The sequence below is a fragment of the Podarcis vaucheri genome, assembly GCF_965113315.1.
Source record: "Podarcis vaucheri genome assembly, chromosome: 10".
NCBI lineage: Eukaryota > Metazoa > Chordata > Lepidosauria > Squamata > Lacertidae > Podarcis > Podarcis vaucheri.
Genome location: NC_138748.1, coordinates 3,526,759 through 3,547,453, shown reverse-complemented (window position 1 = coordinate 3,547,453; position 20,695 = coordinate 3,526,759). Strand labels below are relative to the sequence as shown.

The following is a 20,695-nucleotide window of genomic DNA, read 5'->3' as shown; positions in this document are numbered from 1 at the left end:
CCATGCTGATCCACAGATTGGGGTGGGATTTATCGGCAGCACCCATTCAGATGCTATTTGAAGAAGGTCTTTCTTCGGCTGTGAAAGACGAGCTGTCCCGGAGCCCCAGGGCGGTGTCTATGGATCAGCTGACCAAATCTGCGCTGACCATTGGAGCGCGCCAGGAGGCAAGAGCCTTGGAGAGGCGGGAAGGGAGAGGGGAACGTTGGAAGGAGTTCCGCATTCCAGACATTCCTGAGCCAGCTTTCCCGCCAGCAGAGCCGATGGAAATCGGAACAGCGCGCGCGCGCGCAGTTTCAAAGCCCAGTGAGGGGGCTAAGAAGGAGGGAAAAGGAGCCCGGAAATGCTATCTCTGCCAACAGCCAGGCCACTTTGCCAGAGTCTGCCCCCAGAGGAAGGAATGGCAAGGGATGGTGGGAGCTGTTGAGGGGGGAGAGCAGGGAGAAACGGAGCAGGTAAAAGCCAACGCCTGGTTGCCACCGTCAGGGCACTGCAGCCAGGCCAAAGAGCAGTGAAAGTGCCCGTGCCAGAAGCTCCTCGCCCTGCTCTAGTGATTGAAGTGTCGCTAGAGCTGCAAAATGGACACCCCCTAAAAATAAAGGCGCTGTTGGACTCAGGCAGCTCCTGCAATTTTATGAGCAAGGAGTTTGCTGCTGAACACCAGATACAGACGATCCCTTTAAGCAACCCCCTGCAGGTGACCACGATCGATGGCAGGGAACTGTTGGGAGGAGGAGTCAGCTTGCAGACCGTCCCAATGATAATGAGGGTGGCAAGGCACACAGAACTGATAGCGTTTAATGTGGCCACCTTGGGAGGCGCTCCCATTATTTTGGGAATGAGCTGGCTAGCCCTACATGATCCGCTGGTGGGCTGGCATCAAAGAGTGGTTTCCTTCGGTTCAGCGCATTGCTTAGAACACTGCAGGGGGGAAAAGGGTTCAGCAGGGGCCCAAGCCACCCTGGCAGGGACTGAAGTAATGGAGAAGGGGAAGGTGCCACCACAGTATGCTGATCTCAGCGACGTGTTCAGCGAGAAGGAAGCTGACCAACTACCCCCGCATAGGCCCTTTGATTGCCAGATCAATTTACTCCCTGGAGCACAGCTTCCTGTAGGCAAGTTGTATGCCATGTCAGACAGGGAAATGCAGGAGTTGCGAGAGTTCATTGACAAGAACCTGAAGAGAGGCTTCATCAGAGAGTCCAAGGCAGCGGGGGGTAGCCCAGTGTTTTTTGTGGATAAAAAGCACACGGACAAGCCGAGACTTGTATGTGATTTCAGGCGGTTAAATGCAGTGACAGAGCCGGCGGCTTTTCCTATGCCCAGGATTGATGATATTTTGACCAGGGTGCGGAAGGGAAAGATTTTTACAAAGCTGGACCTAAGGGGGGCGTACAACCTGATACGTATAAGGAAAGGGGATGAATGGAAAACCACCATGTTCACCCCTTTGGGGGCATTTGAATACCTCGTGATGCCTTTTGGATTACAAACAGGCTCCGCGTGTTTTCAATCATTCATGAACCACGTACTGGGGCCTTTGCTCTACAAGAATTGCGTGGCCTTCCTAGATGATGTGTTGGTGTATTCGGAGAATGAGGAGCAACATGTGAGAGACGTCAGAGAAGTGTTGAGCAGGCTGCAAGCCAACAGGCTGTGGGTGAAACTGGAGAAGTGTCAGTTTCATACCAAGGAGGTGGAATTCCTGGGGTACCGCTTGTCAGACAAGGGGTTGGCCATGGACCCCGGCAAGGTTCAAGCAGTGCTGGAATGGAAAACACCCAAAACCAAGAAGGATGTGCAGAGGTTCCTAGGGTTTGGAAACTTTTATCGTAAGTTCATCCGAAACTTCGCCCACCTGACGGCGCCCATCACGGACTGTCTCAGCAGTAAAAAGAAGTTTGTTTGGACGGCGGAGGCGGAGCGAGCGTTTGAGGAACTGAAAAGGGCCTTCGCCTCTGATGAACAACTTCTGCATGTGGATTTACAAAAAAAGCTGAGGGTCGAAACAGACGCATCTGACAGAGCCATAGGGGCGGTGCTTCTTCTGCAGCCGGGGAAGGAGGAGTCAGAGTGGCGACCGTGTGCCTTCTTTTCGCGAAAGCTGAACAAATCCGAGAGGAACTACACGGTGTACGACCGGGAACTTCTTGCGATTCATGAGGCTTTCCGGAGATGGAGGCACCTGCTAATTGGTGCACAACATAAGGTGCAAGTGTGCACGGACCATAAGAATCTAGAGTATTGGAGAACTGCGCGAGTGCTCAACCAACGGCAGTTGAGATGGGCCCAGGAGTTCTCCAAATTTAACTTTGAGATTTGTTACGTGCCAGGCCCAGAGAACGTTAGGGCGGACGCTCTCTCACGCAAACCTGAATATTTGGAGGGGGAGGGACCACCCGAAGAAACCCATGTCATTCCAGAGGACCGCTGGGTGTGTGGGGCGGCATTGGTGGGGCAAAGGGAACTGGTAGAGGGAACGGTGCAGGATGAATACGCCCAGGACAAACTCAGGGGTCTCAGGAGGGAGGGAGACAAACCCGGGGGTTTTGAGGAGAGAAACGGGGCGTTGTACTACAAGGGAGCGTTATATATACCTGAAGGGGAATTGAGGGAAAAGGTACTCAAGCAACTGCACGATAGCCCCACAGCAGGGCATTTTGGGCAACACAAAACCATGTGGCTGGTTACCAGGGAATTCTGGTGGCCCAAGGTCAGGGAAGATGTGCGGGAGTATGTGAGAGGGTGTGACCAATGCCAACGAGCCAAGGGGGAGAGGCGGGCACCGGCAGGTTTATTAGAACCACTACCCACGCCGGAAAGACCATGGGAGGCAGTGGCAATAGATTTCATGACTGATCTGCCAAGGTCCAGAGGGAAAACAGCCATCATGGTGGTGGTAGATCTGTTAACCAAGATGGCCCACTTTATAGCCTGCTCACATGCGGTCACAGCGGAAGAAACCGCTAAATTGTTTGTGGAAAATGTGTTTAGGCTGCATGGCGCCCCCTTGAGGGTGGTTTCTGACCGAGGGAAACAATTTACTTCCAGGTTCTGGAGGAAGCTCATGAGCTTATTGCATGTAGAGGTGAATTTCTCAACTGCCCGTCATCCAGAAACCAACGGGCAGGCGGAAAGAGCCAATGGTGTCCTCCAGCAATATTTGAGGTGTTATGTGAATGACAGAGAGAATGATTGGGTGGAGAAGCTGGCGTTGGCAGAATTTGCCTACAACAATGCAGAGAATGTGTCCACGGGGATGAGCCCCTTTTTGGCTAATCACGGGTGTCATCCCCGAGCCTTCCCAGGGGGGGAAGGGGAGAACTGGAGCGTTCCAGCTGCAGAACAGTTCGTTGAAGAAATGGAAGCGATCCATCGCCAGCTCCAACTTAACTTAAACAGGGCTAAGGAGGAATATAAGAGGCAGGCAGACAAAACCAGAAGGGAAGGGGAAAGCATTAGGGTGGGGGACCAAGTGTGGCTGTCCACCCAAGGGTTACCATTCAAAGGGGGTTGTAAGAAGTTAAGACCCAAAAGGCTGGGCCCATTTGAAGTCACGCAGCAGGTCAACCCAGTGGCTTTCAGACTCCGGTTACCGAACCACATGAAGCTGCACCCAGTGTTCCACAGGTCGTTGCTGTCACCGTATAAAGGGGACAGAGAAGGGAGGGTCAATAGGGGACCAGCTATGGAGGAAAAAGAACACAGCTACCATGTAGCGGAGATTCTCGATTCCAGGTGGAAGGGAGATCAAGTAGAGTATTTGGTAATGTGGGAAGGGGAGCCGGAGTCGGAAAACACCTGGGTCATGGCAGAGGATGTAGATGACGAGGTTTTGATAGAAACTTTTCATCAGAGATTCCCTCGTAAACCTCAGCCAGTGGCGAGGTTCCGGAGGGAATACTTTGCCACCACCGACGAAGAAGAAGAGTTGGAGGGGTTCTCTGATTCCGAGGCGGAGGAGGATTCAGCGAGCCGGAACGAAGACCGATGGAGGGAAATGTTCGAGACGTCTGAAGATGAAGAGGATTCTTTTCGGGGTTTTAGCTCCTCACCGCCCAGAGGAGAGAGTAGGGGCGGGGGGGAAGGGGGCCCTGGAGGGGAGGTGGATGTCAGGGAACTGACATCAGAGGAAAGGGAGGTGGTAGGGCTCCCAGAGGCTGGGAGGGAGTCAGCAGCTAAAGCAGGGACCAGCAGGGGGAGCGAGGGGTCTCTGGAGGAGGATCTCAGTAATGCTGAGAGAGACGCAGCAGCCAAGGCAGGAACCAGCAGGGGAGAGGAAGGGGTGAGAGACACGTCCAGCGAAAACAGCGGGGAGGTGTCAGAAGCAACCGTAGGGAGACCCATACTTCGCCGGAAGCTGCCACGTCGTGAGTCCAGGAGACGCGTTTCCGTTAAGGAGCTTCTTTGCTGGAAACGCTTCCGCAGGCAGCCACTGTCAGACTCTACTAGTGACTAGAGCAGACATGTCTGAGGAGCTCTGTCACACACAGAGGTTTGTGGAGCCGCACAAACTCTGAGGGGGCACAATTTTAAGCACAAGCAGCTAATCATCCCCTCATATACACCTTTAGGTGCCAGGCAAAAACATTCCTTTTTCACCAGGCTTTTGGTTGATCCGATTTATATCCTATTGCCTTTTAAAATGTGGTTGGGGGCGCTATTGGGGTTTTTTTTTTTATTTGTATTAGGTATTTTGTGGTTTTATATCTTGATTTTATTCTGTGAACCACCCTGAGACCCCCGTGTATAGGGTGGTACATAAATTCAGGAAATAATAATAATAAGGAGAGAAGGGCAGGTAGCCCCGCCTACTAGGACAAGAGCAGCTCCATCACCTGAAGACTTCTGCCAACCTTGTTGTTGGTCCCTGATCAGCCCCTTGCTATCTTCCAGCAAGTCTGATTTCTGATTTCTGTAGACACTGTTCAAAGTGTCCCTGCAACAATGAGGTATAGAAACCTGACACAATTTATTGAAGTCCTGTGTTCATTTAAATTTTACTGCAAGCATGTGGATAAATGATGAAATTGTAGACGTTGTAATCATGTGCACCCAATGGACTGCCAAGTGAAACTGAAATACAAATTGTTGTGTCAAGAAAAATGGAAATCTGCTTCCTGTTTCCATAGGTTTTTTACATGCAACTGTAACTACCTTTAGAATGTAAGGATCTTAAGAGGACAGAGTCTGATCTAGTTAACCATTTATCATGCAGTGACTAGAACAAAAGGAGATGCTGGAAAGTAATCAATATTCAATTAGTATCTTCAAAATGTTTAACCAATTTATCTCCATGGTAAAATATCACACAGTCTTCTCAGGTAAAGTCCACCAAGAAGAGCTCCAGCATTGCTGGCATTGACTGCACTGTGGCATCAAGAAAGAACTTTACATATATTTTTTGTATGGAGAAACTCTTTTAAGGAGCTGTGGGCTGGGAAGTGGTCAAATTGGCTTCTAAGTGGTTTATAACTACAAAACCAATTACAAAAATATAAACAAATGTAATCAAAATACACAATGAACAAGCCCATTAAAACAACCCCAAAATGAAAACAGTTATAACAGCAACTAAAACAATTAAACTAGGGGGTTCAGCCCGAGGTTAAAAGATCAAAGGAATACCTACGTAAATAGATGCCTCTTAAAAACCCTGCAGGAATTCCAATTGTGATGGGGCCTCTCGTATTTTATCAGGGAGAGCATTGCACCACAGTGGTGCTATCAGTGAAAAGGCCCATCTGCAGGTTACCGTAAGTCAATAATCGTCAGGTTGCAGCAAGAGTAACTGGGTTCCATTTGTTCATCTTAATGTCTTTACCAGTCAGTGGAGGGGAAGATGGTCTTTCAAGTGACATGGTCCAGAGTTTAATACTACCAGCTATCTAGCTAGCTAGCTAGCTATCATCTAGCTATCTAGCTGTCATTTGCTGCCCATATGACTGGGTTGCCCCAGCCACTCTGGGCAGCTTCCGTAAGTAAAAGGTAAAGGTAAAGGTACCCCTGCCCGAACGGGCCAGTCTTGACAGACTGTGGGGTTTGTGCGCCCATCTCACATCTATTGGCCGGGGGCCAGCGCTGTCCGGGGACACTTCCGGGTCACGTGGCCAGCGTGACAACGCTGCTCTGGCGAGCCAGAGCCGCACACGGAACGCCGTTTACCTTCCCGCTGCTAAGCGGTACCTATTTTTTTTTTTTAATTTTTTTTTTATTGAGTTTTTATTAGAAAAAAAAATTCACGTTACATGTCAAACTTCAGGTACATATATGCATTTCATTAAAAAGTAGGAAGAGACAAAAGGGTGAGAATTACAGAAAAGAAAGCACTCAGAAAAAGATAAGAAAAAGAAAAAGAAAGAAAAAAAAAGAAGAAGAGAAACAAAAAAGAGAAAGAAAAAAAAAAAAAGACCATTAAAAAAGACAAACTTCCGTTCAACTTGGTCCAGGATTACACAGTCGTTAAATAGTATTTGCAGTAGAACTTGCAGTAGTATTTAACATCGACAGTATTAATTATCTTCTGCTGTTATATTACTAATACCCATATTGTTCTCAACATAAATTAAAAATTTCTTCCATTCATCTTTAAGTTTCGTAGTATTATTTTGCCTTAATTTCTGTGTTAATCTCGCTAATTCTATATATTGATATAATTTCACTTGCCACTCTCCGATCGTGGGCATGTCAGGGGATTTCCATTTTTGTGCAATTAGGATTCTCGCCGCAGCTGTCGCATATTGAAAGAAAGTTTGATCTGATTTTTTTATTTCCTCACCAATCATACCTAAAAGAAACAACTCAGGTATCTTGGGGAAATTATATTTTAAAATTTTTTTCAGTTCATCGTAGATCTTTCCCCAGAATTCCTTCACTACCTCACAGGTCCACCAAATGTGGAAAAAGGTCCCAATCTTTTCTTTGCATCTCCAACAGCTATTATCGACATTTTTATACATCTTTCCTAGCTTTGCTGGGGTCAAGTACCAGCGGTACATCATTTTCTCTAGGTTTTCTCGGAGGGTTTCACACGCTGTGAATTTTATACCCTTCCTCCAAAGTATCTGCCATTTATTATAATCGATATTATATCCAAGATCTCTATCCCACTTCACCATCGCGCCCTTCACCAAGTCCTCTCTTGTATCCCATTCCAATAGTTGTTTGTATAGTTTAGAGAGGTGTTTATCATTACTCTCTAAAATTTCTATCTGGAATCTTGATTTCTTATCGCTCATCCCCTGTTTCTTGTGCTCATTCCACAGTGCATTAATCTGATGGAAGTGAAGCCATTCTTTTATTTTATCTTTCACCTCATCATAGGACTTCAGCTTCCAACCCTCTTCCGTCTTGGCTAAGAGATCCTCATAAGTCCATCTTTCTCCCATCATGTTCGGTTTTTTTATTTTAACAATATCCACTGGGGAGAGCCACCAAGGGGTCCCTTTTTCAATCAGTTTTTTATATCTATTCCACACCTCCAATAGTGAACCTCTAATTATGTGACTAGAAAACCCTCTGTGAATCTCACCTTTCCCCTGCCACAGGTAGGCGTGCCACCCGAACCTAATGTCAAAACCCTCTAGATCCAATAAATCAGTGTTTCTAAGGGTGGCCCATTCCTTTAACCAGCTTAAACAAGCCGCCTCATAGTATAACCTTATATTCGGCACCGCGAAACCGCCCCTCTCTCTTGCGTCAGTCAGGTATTTAAACTTTATCCTGGCTCTCTTCCCCTGCCAAATGAACTTAGTCATGATTCTTTGCCAATTCCTAAAACGAGTGATGCCTTTGATTATCGGGATATTTTGGAACAGAAATAATAACCTTGGGAGGATGCACATTTTAATCGCCGCCATCCTCCCCGTCCATGAGAGCTTCAGCCTCTGCCAAATGTCCAAATCTTTTTTTATTTCCTGCCAAATTTTATCATAATTATCTTCCACCAAATTTATATTTTTTGGAGATAGCCAGATTCCCAAATATTTTACCTTATTCACAATTTTTATACCGGTCCTTTGTTCCAATTGATTTTTGTCCCCAATAGCCAAATTCTTTGTTAAAATTTTTGTTTTCTTCCTATTTAATCTAAATCCTGACAATCTGCCGAATTCCTCTAATAATTCTAACACCTTACATACACTATCCACTGGTTCTTCCAAGGATAGGACTAGGTCGTCGGCATATGCCTTTAGCTTAAATTCTTTCTTTCCAATTCTTATCCCCTTCACATCCACTGCCTCTCTTATTCTATTTGCAATGACCTCCAAAACCATTATAAAAAGCAGGGGGGATAAAGGGCAGCCCTGCCTTGTACCTTTCCCGATCTTGAATGATTTAGTTAGGCTGTTGTTTATAATCAGCATAGCCTGTTGTTCCGAGTAAATAGCTTTAATTCCTCTCAGGTAAGGGCCTTCTATACCTGCCTTCTCCAAACATAGTGATAAGAATTCCCAAGAGACATTATCGAACGCCTTCTCGGCATCTATAAAAATTAATGCGGCTGGGATATCTATCTTAGTATCTAGATATTCAATGATGTTTAATATATGGCGCACGTTATCTTTCTGATAACGATTAGGGAGGAATCCCGCTTGGTCTTTATGGATGTATTTCATTAATAACTTCTTGAGTCTACTTGCCATTATATCGGCAAAGATCTTATAATCGTTGTTAAGCAAAGAGATTGGCCTATAGTTTTTTATATCAGTTTTCTCAGTTTCTGATTTTGGAACTAAAGTCATAAATGCCTCCTTCCAGGAGGCGGGAATTTTCCCTCCCTGGAGGATATTATTGATAACATCTCTAAGCACTGGTGCAAGGAGTTCCTCCAGTGTTTTATAATATTTTGCGGGCAAACCATCCGGCCCAGGGGCCTTACCATTTTTCATCCTATTAATAGCTTCCTTCACTTCATTTACTGTGATTTCCTTATTTAAACATATTCTATCCTCATCCGATATATATTTTCCTCTATCCTGCCCCAAATATCTTTCAATTTCTAATCTATCTTCAGTTCCTCTTTCATATAACTTTTCAAAAAACTGAACGAACCTTTTTTCTATTTCATCTGGGGCTTCTATAATATTATCTTCCATTATTATTTTACTTATCACATTTTGCTTTTTCCTCTTTCTCAGCTGCCATGCGAGTAACTTCCCCACTTTATTTGCCGATTCAAAAAACCTCTGCTTCATATATTTGATTCTCCAATCTATTTCTTGATTTAGTATAGCTGAGTATTGGGCCTGTAGCACCTTTAAGGCACGGGCGGCCTCAACATCTGCTGGATTTATAGTCAATTTCCTCTCATAATTTTTCAGTTGTGTAAGGATTTCTTCTTTCTTTTGTTCTCTTAGTTTCCTCCTAAGGTTATTTTGTTGGATTAAGACCCCCCTCATGACCGACTTACTGGCGTCCCATACAATATCTATAGTGGGTTCCCCCCTCAAATTTAAATCCAAATATTCTTTTAAGGTACCCTTGACCTTTTCTTTCACATCATCATTATCCAGTAGATATTCCTGCATCCTCCATCTATATTGTCCCTTAAACCCACCATTGATTTCCATTACCAACGCACAGTGGTCAGAAAGTGTCCTAGGCAAAATTTCACATCTCTTCACCCTTAAAATAAGGTTTCTCGTCGTCCAAATTTGGTCAATACGACCCCAACTTTGATGTGGTTCTGAGTAATGAGTGAACTGTTTGGAAGTAGGGTTTTTGTGTCTCCAGACATCAACTAAATCTAAATTATCCTCTAGGTCCTTAAAAGATTTCGGCAGTTTTCCTCTATTGGAGTTCCCTCTCTTTACGCTCCTATCCAGCTCCGGTACTGACACACCATTCATATCCCCGAGCAGAATTAGTTTATGCGTTTCTAATTCTAATAAGATTCCTTCAAGTTTCTCGAAAAATTCTGCTCTATTTTTATTCGGGGCGTAGACCGTCACTACATTAATTTTTTCCCCCCTAACATTTAGTTGGATCCCTAAAATTCTTCCTTCCTCGTCTTTACAGATTTGTACGGGGTCCCACTTCTCTTTTACATATATCACTACCCCTTTTTTTTTTTTTACCTCCGAATTAATAAACTCTACTCCTAATTTTTTATTCACCAAAATATGCTTATGTTTCTTCGCAATATGGGTTTCCTGAAAGCAAATTACGTCATAGTTTTTATTTTTCAACACTCTCTCAATTTTATTCCTTTTAACTTTCTCATTCAACCCATTCACATTCCAGGATAAAAAGTTTAATGTGTGTGTTATTGTTTCTCTTTAACTATTACGGTTTCTCTGACCGAGGTCCCGAACTAAACTCTGCTGCCTCAGTTACCTGAGAGCTCCCCCTCCTCTGCCGTCTCCGCTCCCACTACGGCTTCATCATCTTCCTCATCCGTTCCTTCCATCTCCCCCCCTCCTCCCGCCCCCCCCTCTCCTGTCTCCTCCTCGACCTTCTCCCTGCTCCCAGGCCTATTCTCTGGCCTTCCCAGATCTTTCTCGTACCTTCTCATAAACTTCTCAGCCTCCTGTGTGTCCAACAATCTAAATTTCTTGTCCTTATAATGGAAGGTAATCCCTTCCGGGAACTCCCATCTGAATTGTATCCCCTTTCTCTTCAGGACAGCTACCACCTGTTTGTATCCCTCTCTTTTACGTAATAACCTGACCGGTATTTCTTTATAAATAATAATGGGTCTTCCATCAATTCTTAATCTATTGTGGTAGCTCTTCCTTAAGATTAGGTTTTTCATTTCCACTGAGTTGAAAATCACTAAGCAGTCTCCCAAGAATTTGTTAGTTCTAAAATGCTTAGGTCTTGACATCCTGAAAACATTCTCTATAGAGAGAGCCAACTCTTCCTCCCTTATATCTAGCCATTTGGACAGTTCTCTAATCATTTTTCCTCTTATATCTTCATTTCTTTCCTCCGCCACTCCCCTGAATTTCAAGTGTAACTGCTTTTGTCGCATATCTGCCATGGCTAGATTGTCCCATATCCTGTCTTGTGAGCTGCTTAACTCTCTCAACTCTTCTTTCACCTTCATTGTCTCTCTCTTCTGCTCCCTTATCTCTTTCTGCAATTTCTTGTTAGATTCTTCGATCAGACTGGACTTAACAGAAAGGTCCTGAATTTTAGCCGAGAGTTCCCCAACTGCTCCCTCTATCCTCTTGTCAATTCTCTCTTGTACCTCTCCTAGCTTATGTTCCATACATAATGCATTTTGTTTAAATTCCTCCCTTATTCTCGCCCACAAATTGTCTAAATCTTTAATTTCTTCCTGTCGGGACCATTTCCTCTCACCCGGAGTCCCACCCCCCTTCTTCCCTTCCTTTCCATCCTTCCCCGCCATTCCCAAATTTCCCCGCCCCGTTTCTTTACCCTCCCTCTCCTGCTTTCCCCTCCCCTTAAGTCCCTCCTTTAAATTTCAACAGATATCAACAATTACAGGCAACGACAAAGAGGAAACAAAACAGAAAAATAAAACATGGATGAGGCAGTTTTCACCTTCTAAAAATGGCCAGACTCTTCGGGGTTAAATCCAAACAGAAAACAGAGATCTATGTCAGCATCCGTACCAGCGTCTGTACCAAAAATCCGGATTTGAAGAGGAATACCAGAAGGTGGCGTGGGTGGCACAGAGCGGGGTTATTCCGCTTTAAAGTCCCGGTGTTATCTTTCAGGTTCTTCTCACCAATCCACTTTCCCCCACTAGTCCTAAGTCACGAGTCGGCAGAGTTTCTGTCCACAATCAAGCCTTAAAGGTATTTACTCCACTTTCCGACCCTAATCCAAATCCAGTTGCCAGTGGGTAACCTCCAAACAGAGAGGCAGGAGGGGAAAAAAAAAAAAAGGAAAAAGGAAAAGGAAGAGGAGAGGTAGCAGAGGCGCAAAGGGAAGGGGGGCGTGACGGAACCTCTTGCCACCACCTCTCTCCTAAATTAGTCCATCCGCTCCTCAAAGTTCTCGTGACCGGTCTAAATGCCCTTCGGGGGTGGCAAAAAGCACCTCAAAACTTCCTTGTGTCCATTATAAAATAAAAGTAGAAAACAGTTTGAGCAGTTTAAAATCCAACAGACGTAGGAACAACGTAAACAACACAGAGGGGCTGGCTATTGCCGTCCCCCCCGCTTAGTCAGACTTTATAATCAATTAAGGCTTTAAGGCAGGTACACCGCGCTTCTGGATCCACAACTTAAAGTTCACTCACTCAGGCAGACTTTGTATAAAGCCTCCTCATACCGCCGACTTCCACCTGCGCCATCTTAGTTCCATCGCCGAGTGAACTCCCCTATAAACTTCTGACGAAAAAAGAAAATAAAGTCCCGGGCAGCACGCAGCTATTAACTTTGCGCTTCCAAAAGAAAACGCGTTCTGAATAAATGCTGCAACACACTGCGTATGCCTTCCTACTCTTTAGGAGGTCCGTCGCCTCTCCTGGCTGAAGCTTGAGGCGTCGCGTTGCGGGGGCGGAATTATCCCCAGTCGCGCTAGCGGTCTCCGTCTTCACGCCCTCTCAAAGCGGAGAGGTGAGCTGACCGCCTCCACGCTGCAGGGGGCCAGTCTCCCAAGGGTTCCCCCCTTAAGATTTTTTGGGTTCGCTGCGCCCTAGCGGCTCCCCAGTCCTCCGCAACGCTCAGAAAAACCGAAGCTGGTTCTCTGCGCTCCCTCCCAGGTCGCGACCGGAACCGGAAGTCTAAGCGGTACCTATTTATCTACTTGCCCCCGGGGGTGCTTTCGAACTGCTAGGTTGGCAGGCGCTGGGACCGAGCAGCGGGAGCGCACCCCGCCGCGGGGATTCGAACCGCCGACCTTTCGATCGGCAAGCCCTAGGCGCTGAGGCTTTAGCCCACAGCGCCACCCGCGTCCCTTCTCTTCCGTAAGTAGCAAGGCCTTAAAACGGACCCTATGATTAATAGGTAAAAAGGTAAAGGGACCCCCAACCATTAGGTCCAGTCGTGGCCGACTCTGGGGTTGCGGCACTCATCTTGCTTTATTGGCCAAGGGAGCCGGCGTACCGCTTCAGGGTCATGTGGCCAGCATGACAAAGCCGCTTCTGGCAAACCAGAGCAGCTCACAGAAACGCCGTTTACCTTCCCGCCGGAGCGGTACCTATTTATCTACCGTATTTTTCGCACTATAGGACGCACTTTACCCCCTCCAAAAATGAAGGGGAAATGTGTGTGCGTCCTATGGTGCGAATGCAGGCTTTCGCTGAAGTCTGGAGAGCGAGAGGGGTCGGTGCGCACCGACCCCTCTCGCTCTCCAGGCTTCAGGAGAGCCCCACCGCCAGCCCCACAAGCTCGGGGGACAGCGGGAGAGGCGCAACGCGCCCTTCCCGCTGTCCCCCGACTTGGTTAGAAGGCTGGCAGGGGGGGGAGCCTGCTCCTCCCCGTCGCCAGCCCCGCAAACTCGGGGGACAGCGGCAGGGGCGTGGCACGCCTTTGCCGCTGTCCCCCGACTTGTCTAGAAGGCTGGCGGGGGGGGAGCCTGGTTTTGCCTCCCAGGAAAACAGCCCTTTTAAAAGGCGCGCGGCTTCTGCCGGTTTTGCGGGAGGTGGAGGAATCCCCCCGCCTCCCAGGAAAGCCAGGAGAAGCCGTGCAGCCCTTTTAAAAGGCGTGCGGCTTCTGCGGGCTTTTGGGAGAGGTGAGGGAATCCCCCCACCTCCCAGTAAAGCCAGGAAAGCCCTGCACAGCGTTTCCCGGCAAGGAGAGGCTGCACGGGGCTAAAGGTGAAGCCAAAACAGCGAGCGGGATCCATCCCGCTCGCTGCCTTGGCTTCCTCCATAGCTGCGCGCAACCCCTCTGCCAAGGAGAGGCTGCACGGGGCTATGGATTCTTTAGCCCCACGCAGCCTCTCCCGGGAGGGAGAGGCTGCACGGGGCTAGGGGAAGCCAAAACAGCGAGCGGGATCCATCCCGCTCGCTGCCTTGGCTTGATCCATAGCTGCACGCAACCCCTCCGGCAGGGAGAGGTTGTGTGCAGCCTGTACGCTGCTCTTTGGGGCTGCGGGGGGTAAAAATATTTTTTTTCTTGAATTCCCCCCCTAAAAACTGGGTGCGCCCTATGGTCCGGTGCGCCCTATGGTGCGAAAAATACGGTACTTGCATTTTGATGTGCTTTTGAACTGCTAGGTTGGCAGGAGCAGGGACCGAGCAACGGGAGCTCACCCCGTCGCGGGGATTCGAACCACCTACCTTCTGATTGACAAGTCCTAGGCTCTGTGGTTTAACCCACAGCAACACCCACGTACAAGTGCCAATTCCTTAGGACTGGTTGCCCTGGCAGGATATTTGTTGGATAAGGGGCATCATTCACCAGCAGAGCTAAGTCATTCTGCACTAGCTGAAGCCTTTGGGCCAGCTGTATAGAAAGCTTTGCATTGCAGTAAGATAAACATGAGGTTACCAACACATGACTCGCAGTAGACAAGTCACATCTGTCCAGCTGGTGATGGGGCCTTTGCTGTGGAGGCCACTTGGGTCTCTGTGGGCAAAGATGTTTCCAGGAGACCCCTCGGGGCACTCCTGCTCCCTCAGAAGGAGTGCAGCTCTCCAGAAAAGGCTACCTCCACAAGCAAAATTGCTGTCAATGAAAAATGCTCCAAGGACCTCTCTGTCAAAATACTGTGGTATTTTTAATTAAAATATAAATCCACAGTCCACCCAGGCCTTTTTTTCAGCTGGGACTTGCCAGAACTCAGTTCCGGCACCTCTCAGGTGGGCGCCATTGCTGTTATAAAGGACAAGAGAGGCATTCCGGGTGAGTTCTGGCTCCTCGTTTTCTAGAAAAATAACATTGGGTCCACCAACTAGTTTTATTTTAAAAAACAAATCTGAACCCATTGAGAACCTAGAAAAAAACCACTTTTACTGGTATAGGTTGAGTGTTTAAACAAAGGGGGAGGCTTGTGAGAGCAGCCCTAAACTATGTTGTATGAAAGTAATTCTTTGACTCCAGAGGAAAATCTCTACAGGTGTAATTTATTTAGAAATGATTTGTACTGGGGATTTCCATTCATTAGTTGTGATGCCTCATGACAACCTGAATGGAAAATCAATGGGAACAACCTTTGTGTTGGTGACTTAATAGCTCCTTTTGGTGATATCGGGTCATTACTTCAGACTACGTGACCAGAATGAGATTGCCATGCTATGAAAGTGAAAAGAAGAATGTTCATGTTTGAAAGATCTTAGAAACATTTCACAGTATTAATTTTAGGGTCAGGCTATATCCAAAAGAAGTATGCAGCAGGTTGGGGGGGGGGGTCTGCTCCTCTGCAAATTTAGGTTGTGTAGTATCATGCTTTGTCCCGGCTTGCCAGGTCATTATGCAGAGCCTGCTGGGAATGAGCTGCATCAGCCGGCCACCTGGCACTGGAAACAGAGACAGTCAGTAGCGCAGGGATGAGGAACGTGTAGCCTCTCCAAAGTTTGCTAGGCTACCACCTCTCTCATCTTTCACTATTGACCAGGCTGGGCTGGCTAGGGCTGAGAGGAGTTGGAGCACAACAACATTTGGAGGTCCACATGCTCCCCAGAGCTGAGGTAGCTGGGATGAGGCTGCATGGGACCTGGGAGGGCCTAATGACTGCCCAAACTCCACCCCCATCACCATCTAAAGAAAGGGTGTTGTCTATTGTGTGGCACCATTGAGCATCCTCTGTATTCTGTGGCTTCTGCAGTGAGCGTCTCAAGGAAAACAAATAGCCTTGGAGGGGCTGTATGGGACCCCCGTGAGGCTTCTCTCTCAGAGGCCTGGGCTGCTCTTCATAGAGCCATTCTCCTTCTCAGTGGTCTCCAGAGAGTTCCTGGTATACATGGGGGTTAACCTGGTTCAAAGTTATCATAGATTATCATAGACTGTGCTATCAGTGGACTTTCAGGACTAGATCACAACCGTTGGTGAACTTGTAATTAAGGCAAATGTTGCCATTTTTTAACATTTGGCAAGGAGCATGTCACTCTCCTTTTCGATACTGGCAATATTAACATCACCTTTCAAAGTCAAGTAACCTTTACAGTTATACATAGAACTGCACAGTAAAACACATATAAACTACCATATTTATTTGCGGTGAGTTGGGGTTGCAGATGGATAATGTTTAATATTCCACTTTCTGTTAAAGTAAGAGTGTGTCTGTGCCACAGATGTGCCCAGATAAGTAAGAACAAATTGGCAGTGTTCCTGTGCGCTCCACTTCTGCAGGAGGTACTTGTGAATATGTTGGTGGTGTTTTTGAAGTTAAGTCTGCCTCAGAAATTAAAAGAACTACCCCATAATCATAAGAAGAGAAAATGCATACTGTATATGCTGCAAGAGAGTTAAAATGTACTAATATCTAAAAGAATGTTTCATGATGGCAGCAGACAGAGGTGACAGCAAAAACCTCTCAACTCAGAAACCCAAGAGCGACAAAGGGGCCTGGTGGAGGCACAGCCATACTCTTCCCTGGCGCTTGGCCAGAAGAGCTGTCCCAAACGTATCCATTGCACTGATGGGATTCCCCCACCAGAACTTCTTTGTTTCCATGATTGCGTGTTGTTAATAGCCTGGCAATGAGAAGGCTCCCCATGATCCATGGACTAGAAAGAGTTAATTGTCCTTCATTTGCAATACAGAAAATATGCAGAGGAATAGTCTTTCCACCCAGTAAATGCCATGAGGTATAAATGCAAGAGAATAAATTGGGTTGGAGTCAGTGGTGTGAGAGAGGCGTTGTATGTGGCATTCTCACTTGCTGCTTTTGTCCTGCTATGCTCTTTGGTCAGCAGATTTTGCTAGTTATCGGGACACTCTGTGAACAGAAAAGATGGTGGGAAGGCTCAATGCAAAGATGCCTCTGTAAGGAGACCAAAAGCCACCACCCTCTGAGACTCCCCAACTTCTGTGATCACCACAAGATGCCTCAGGTTGGAACTGGGTGTGCAGAACCCATGAGTCTTTACAAGGGAAAATGCTGTAAAGCAAACTGAGAGCAGCATGAAGTACCGGTAACTAGAGAGAGTGTGTGTGTGTGTGTGTGTGTGTGTGAGAGAGAGAGAGAGAGAGAGAGAGAGAGAGAGAGAGAGAGAGAAGCAGCTGTGTTTTTGAAAGCTCTTGAAAGGCAGCTTGGCAGGCTCTATTTGCAAGGCCGTTTCAGACATACTGGGTGGCAAATAAAATATCTGAGACATTGTTTGGCTATGTTTTAGCCTGCAGTGAAATAGTACAGACCTTGTATAAACTTCTAGCAGTAGCAACTTTTAATGGAAAGCCTGACAGACTTTCCATTATATAGTAATGCCAAGGGTGGCAAGGCTGCAATAAAGGGCAAAAGCGCTTATCTCTTTGGTTCTGCCTCTTTGCATTGTACATCTCCAGTCCTCACTCTGACAAGGTGAGCTTCATATGTTAAACATTTAAGCCTGAAGTGACAGCCCTGCCATCCCCACAGCAATGTTGCATGTATTCCTCAAATACAGTAAGTAAGAGAAGCCGCTTTCTCAGCTGCATTGTTCTATCTACAGTCTCAGTCAAATTAGGCAGGAGGAAGAAACCTCTTGTTTCACTTCCATCCCTTTGTCTCTTACCTTCATCAGGGGCCACCTGAACTGGCTTCAGCTGGACCGCAGAGTGCTGGAACACGACTTCCCCAAAAAGTCGGGACCGGTTGTTTTGTACTTTTGCGTCAGGTGAGTATATGTTTTGGCTTCTCTCAGAATGGACCACAGCATGTTTTTGCATTTTTGTTCTTGTAGTAAGTTCAGAGTTGGTGTTGTTTAGAAAGGGTAAGGTAAAGTGTAAAGGGACCCCTGACAGTTAGGTCCAGTCACGGATGACTCCGGGGTTGTGGCACTCATCTTGCTTTACTGGCCAAGGGAGCCGGCGTTTGTCCGCAGAGAGCTTCCAGATCATGTGGCCAGCAGGACTAAGCCGCTTCTGGCGAACCAGAGCAGCGCACGGAAACGTAAGGACCCAAAAAGTCCCCATTGCAAAAAATCACTGGGGCACAGAATGGGGAAGGGCCACAGCTCTATGGTAGGGCATGTGCCTTGCATGTTTAAGGTCCCACATTAAATCCCCAGCATGTAGACAGAGCAGCAGCTACCCAAGAAATGAGCTGCCAGTCAGTGTAGGACTGACTCAGAATAAGATAGCTTCCTATGCTGCTGCAAGTTTGAGGCTGCAAAAGGGCATTTCACCAAACATAAAGCCTTGTGCTGACTGCCAGTGAGAACCCAGGTGTTGGTACTGAGGTACGTAGCCCTGAACAACAGGACAACCCGAGTTTCAAGATGGTTGGGATATGTCCTGAGGACCTCCTCAGTGGCAGCTTCTCAATTGTGGAAGTCCCGTCCCAGGGAAGTATATTTGTCTCCACACTGACCACTTTTAGGCATCAACTGAAGATGTATCGGTTTGTGCTGGCTTTGGGGACATAAATGGATTCCATAGCCCAACAGTTTTAGTATCATTGTCTGCTGCGTTATGTCCTTTGGTTTTTAGATACATAGTTGTGGGGTGTTTGTGGTGGTTGCATTTTACTGTGTTGTGAACCGGCCTGGGAGGAAGGGTGGCACAGATGGTGCTGAGGTTCATGTTCAGATCTCACCTCAAACAATTTAGATGCCTTTTGACAAGCTGACATTCCCTTCACTGTAAATCCTCCTCTTTGATGGGCAATGATTCTGGTTTATCTTACCGGCTTATATACCTGATTTGGGTATTTTCACTTAGAGCAGAGAGGTGGAGTATAAATATGAAAAATAAATATAATGAGTTGTATATTTGTAGTATTTATTTGTATAATATTTATAATCTTTTAATATCAGTAAGGATGGTTGAAGTAATGTGTGTGAAAGCTATGATTGCCAGGATTCTTAGAGGGAAGACATAGATAGTTAAATGAGAATATATGTTTGTGCACATATCATATATGGAAATGCCTCAACTCCTAATTTATATCTCTCCTTCCACAGTTCATAACTGCATAGTCATTACTCTGTTATACCGCAGAGAGATGCACAGGCAGTTATGAACTTTAGAAAAGCAGATACGAATTAGGAGTTGAAGGCTGAATGGTGTTTAATTATGAAAATGTCATTTTTTGTATACTGACCATAAGAGACATGTATCTTTATGAACATACGTAAGCCTCAAACCCAAACAATTTTTGCAGTCTAACCCAAACAAGGAGAATGACATATTAGGGAAGCAGGAAGGAAAGACGCCATGATAAAGTAAGTGTTATTTGCAGTGATGAGCTTTGGGGAAGCATTTAAAATGAGAGGGTGAAGGATTAACTCAGCGTAGGAAGAAGCCATGATGTTGGCAGTAAAAAATGAAAAAGGGAGCCAGCAGTTATGTTGAGAGAACCGGAAAAAGACTTGTGGGTGACATGACAAAAGAAAGTTAGTGATGGAAAATTTCAGTGCAAGAAGACATATGTAGACTGTGATTGTGTGAATGCATGAAGCTATGGCAGGCAAGGGTGCACAAACGTCATGCCCCCCATATCTCTTCAGAAATGCCAGCTTCTCATTAGTTTGTCATGTGATATTGGCAAAGGTTGAATGTGTTTTTATAGTATGCTTGATGGCATGTGCCTAGACATTGTCCCTGTGATTGGAATCCCTGCTAAACCAGGGTTATTCTGCTTGGGGGGAGGTTTCTGAGAGTGTCCAATCAGACCTTTGCACCTATTGCATGGAAATCTGAGGGGCAGCTATGGCACCTGGGGACCCTGTTTCCGTCCCTTGTCTAACCCTTCACACATTCATACAAATGCCTGAACAATATTTAAGTGCTTCAGGCTTACACACTCCCTCCTTGTCCTCCCCTATTATGGGCAGATTCCGTCTTTCTTTCTGGGTTTCCTTCAGCCATACGTTGCCATGAGACCTAAAGGGAACTGCAGACAGAATTTGCTTGAAACTGGTTTGCCAGACCGACTTTGAACCACTGATTTGAAGAATGGGCTGGAAGCAAATCACAGTTTGCCCAGCTGGGGTGTCACAGGAAACAGTAGTTGTCACATAACACAGAAAGGAGAGGGGAATCCTGGGAGCAGAAAACGGGGCAGGAGAAGGTGGATGCGATGGGGATGCCTGCTGCATCTTCAGTCTCCAAATCATTATTTGGAGCTTGGTTTTCTGGGCATCGGTGTTGAACCACCATAACCATGGAACTAGATACCGTACTTCAGCCAGTTCCAAGAGCAGCTGCAAGACTCTTAAAGGAGCCAGTCTCCTTTTTCCTACCAAAGACACTGTGTACCTGTTTGCTTCTGGCCTCAGAGTGCCAGTCATTACCTTTTGAAGCCTAAATAGTTTACCTGTCCAATACATTCAGTGAGGCCTTTTTTTGTACAGTTGTACAGTCTGATGTAAAATTGACTAGTACAAGAAGAAAGGGCCTTTCCCCCCCCCCTTGTTACAGTGCTCAAGATTTGAAGCTCCCTCACCCAGGAAATCCATTTTTTCTCCATTTCTGTTCTATGACTTTTGATGAATTTTTGTGTGATTCTCTTGACTCCACACCCCCTGCCACCATGAATTGTTTTGTAGGGTTGTTGTTGTTGTTTTGTAATTTTGCTGCTATTCTGACTATATTTTTGTTTTCCATTCATTATATTATAGGGTGTGTTTTTTAGTTATGTTGGCTGCCTCTTATCATATCACTGTGAGATGGAAAGGCAGGTGTCAGACCAT

At 46.4% G+C, this 20,695-nt stretch overlaps 1 protein-coding gene and 1 long non-coding RNA gene across 9 annotated transcripts in view; one reads left to right on the top strand and one right to left on the bottom strand.

Moving 5' to 3' along the window:
• Positions 1 to 20,695, top strand: part of FRMD4A (FERM domain containing 4A) — a 466,163-nt gene that overhangs the window by 313,308 nt on the left and 132,160 nt on the right. For all 8 annotated transcript variants that reach the window (XM_082240074.1, XM_082240073.1, XM_082240077.1 and 5 more), the window contains one exon: positions 17,585 to 17,677. In XM_082240074.1, coding sequence (XP_082096200.1) covers positions 17,585 to 17,677 — 93 coding nt within the window. The remainder of the gene's footprint in view (positions 1 to 17,584; positions 17,678 to 20,695) is intronic.
• LOC309541926 overlaps positions 1 to 20,695 on the bottom strand; it is a 145,249-nt gene that overhangs the window by 100,489 nt on the left and 24,065 nt on the right. The window lies entirely within an intron of this gene.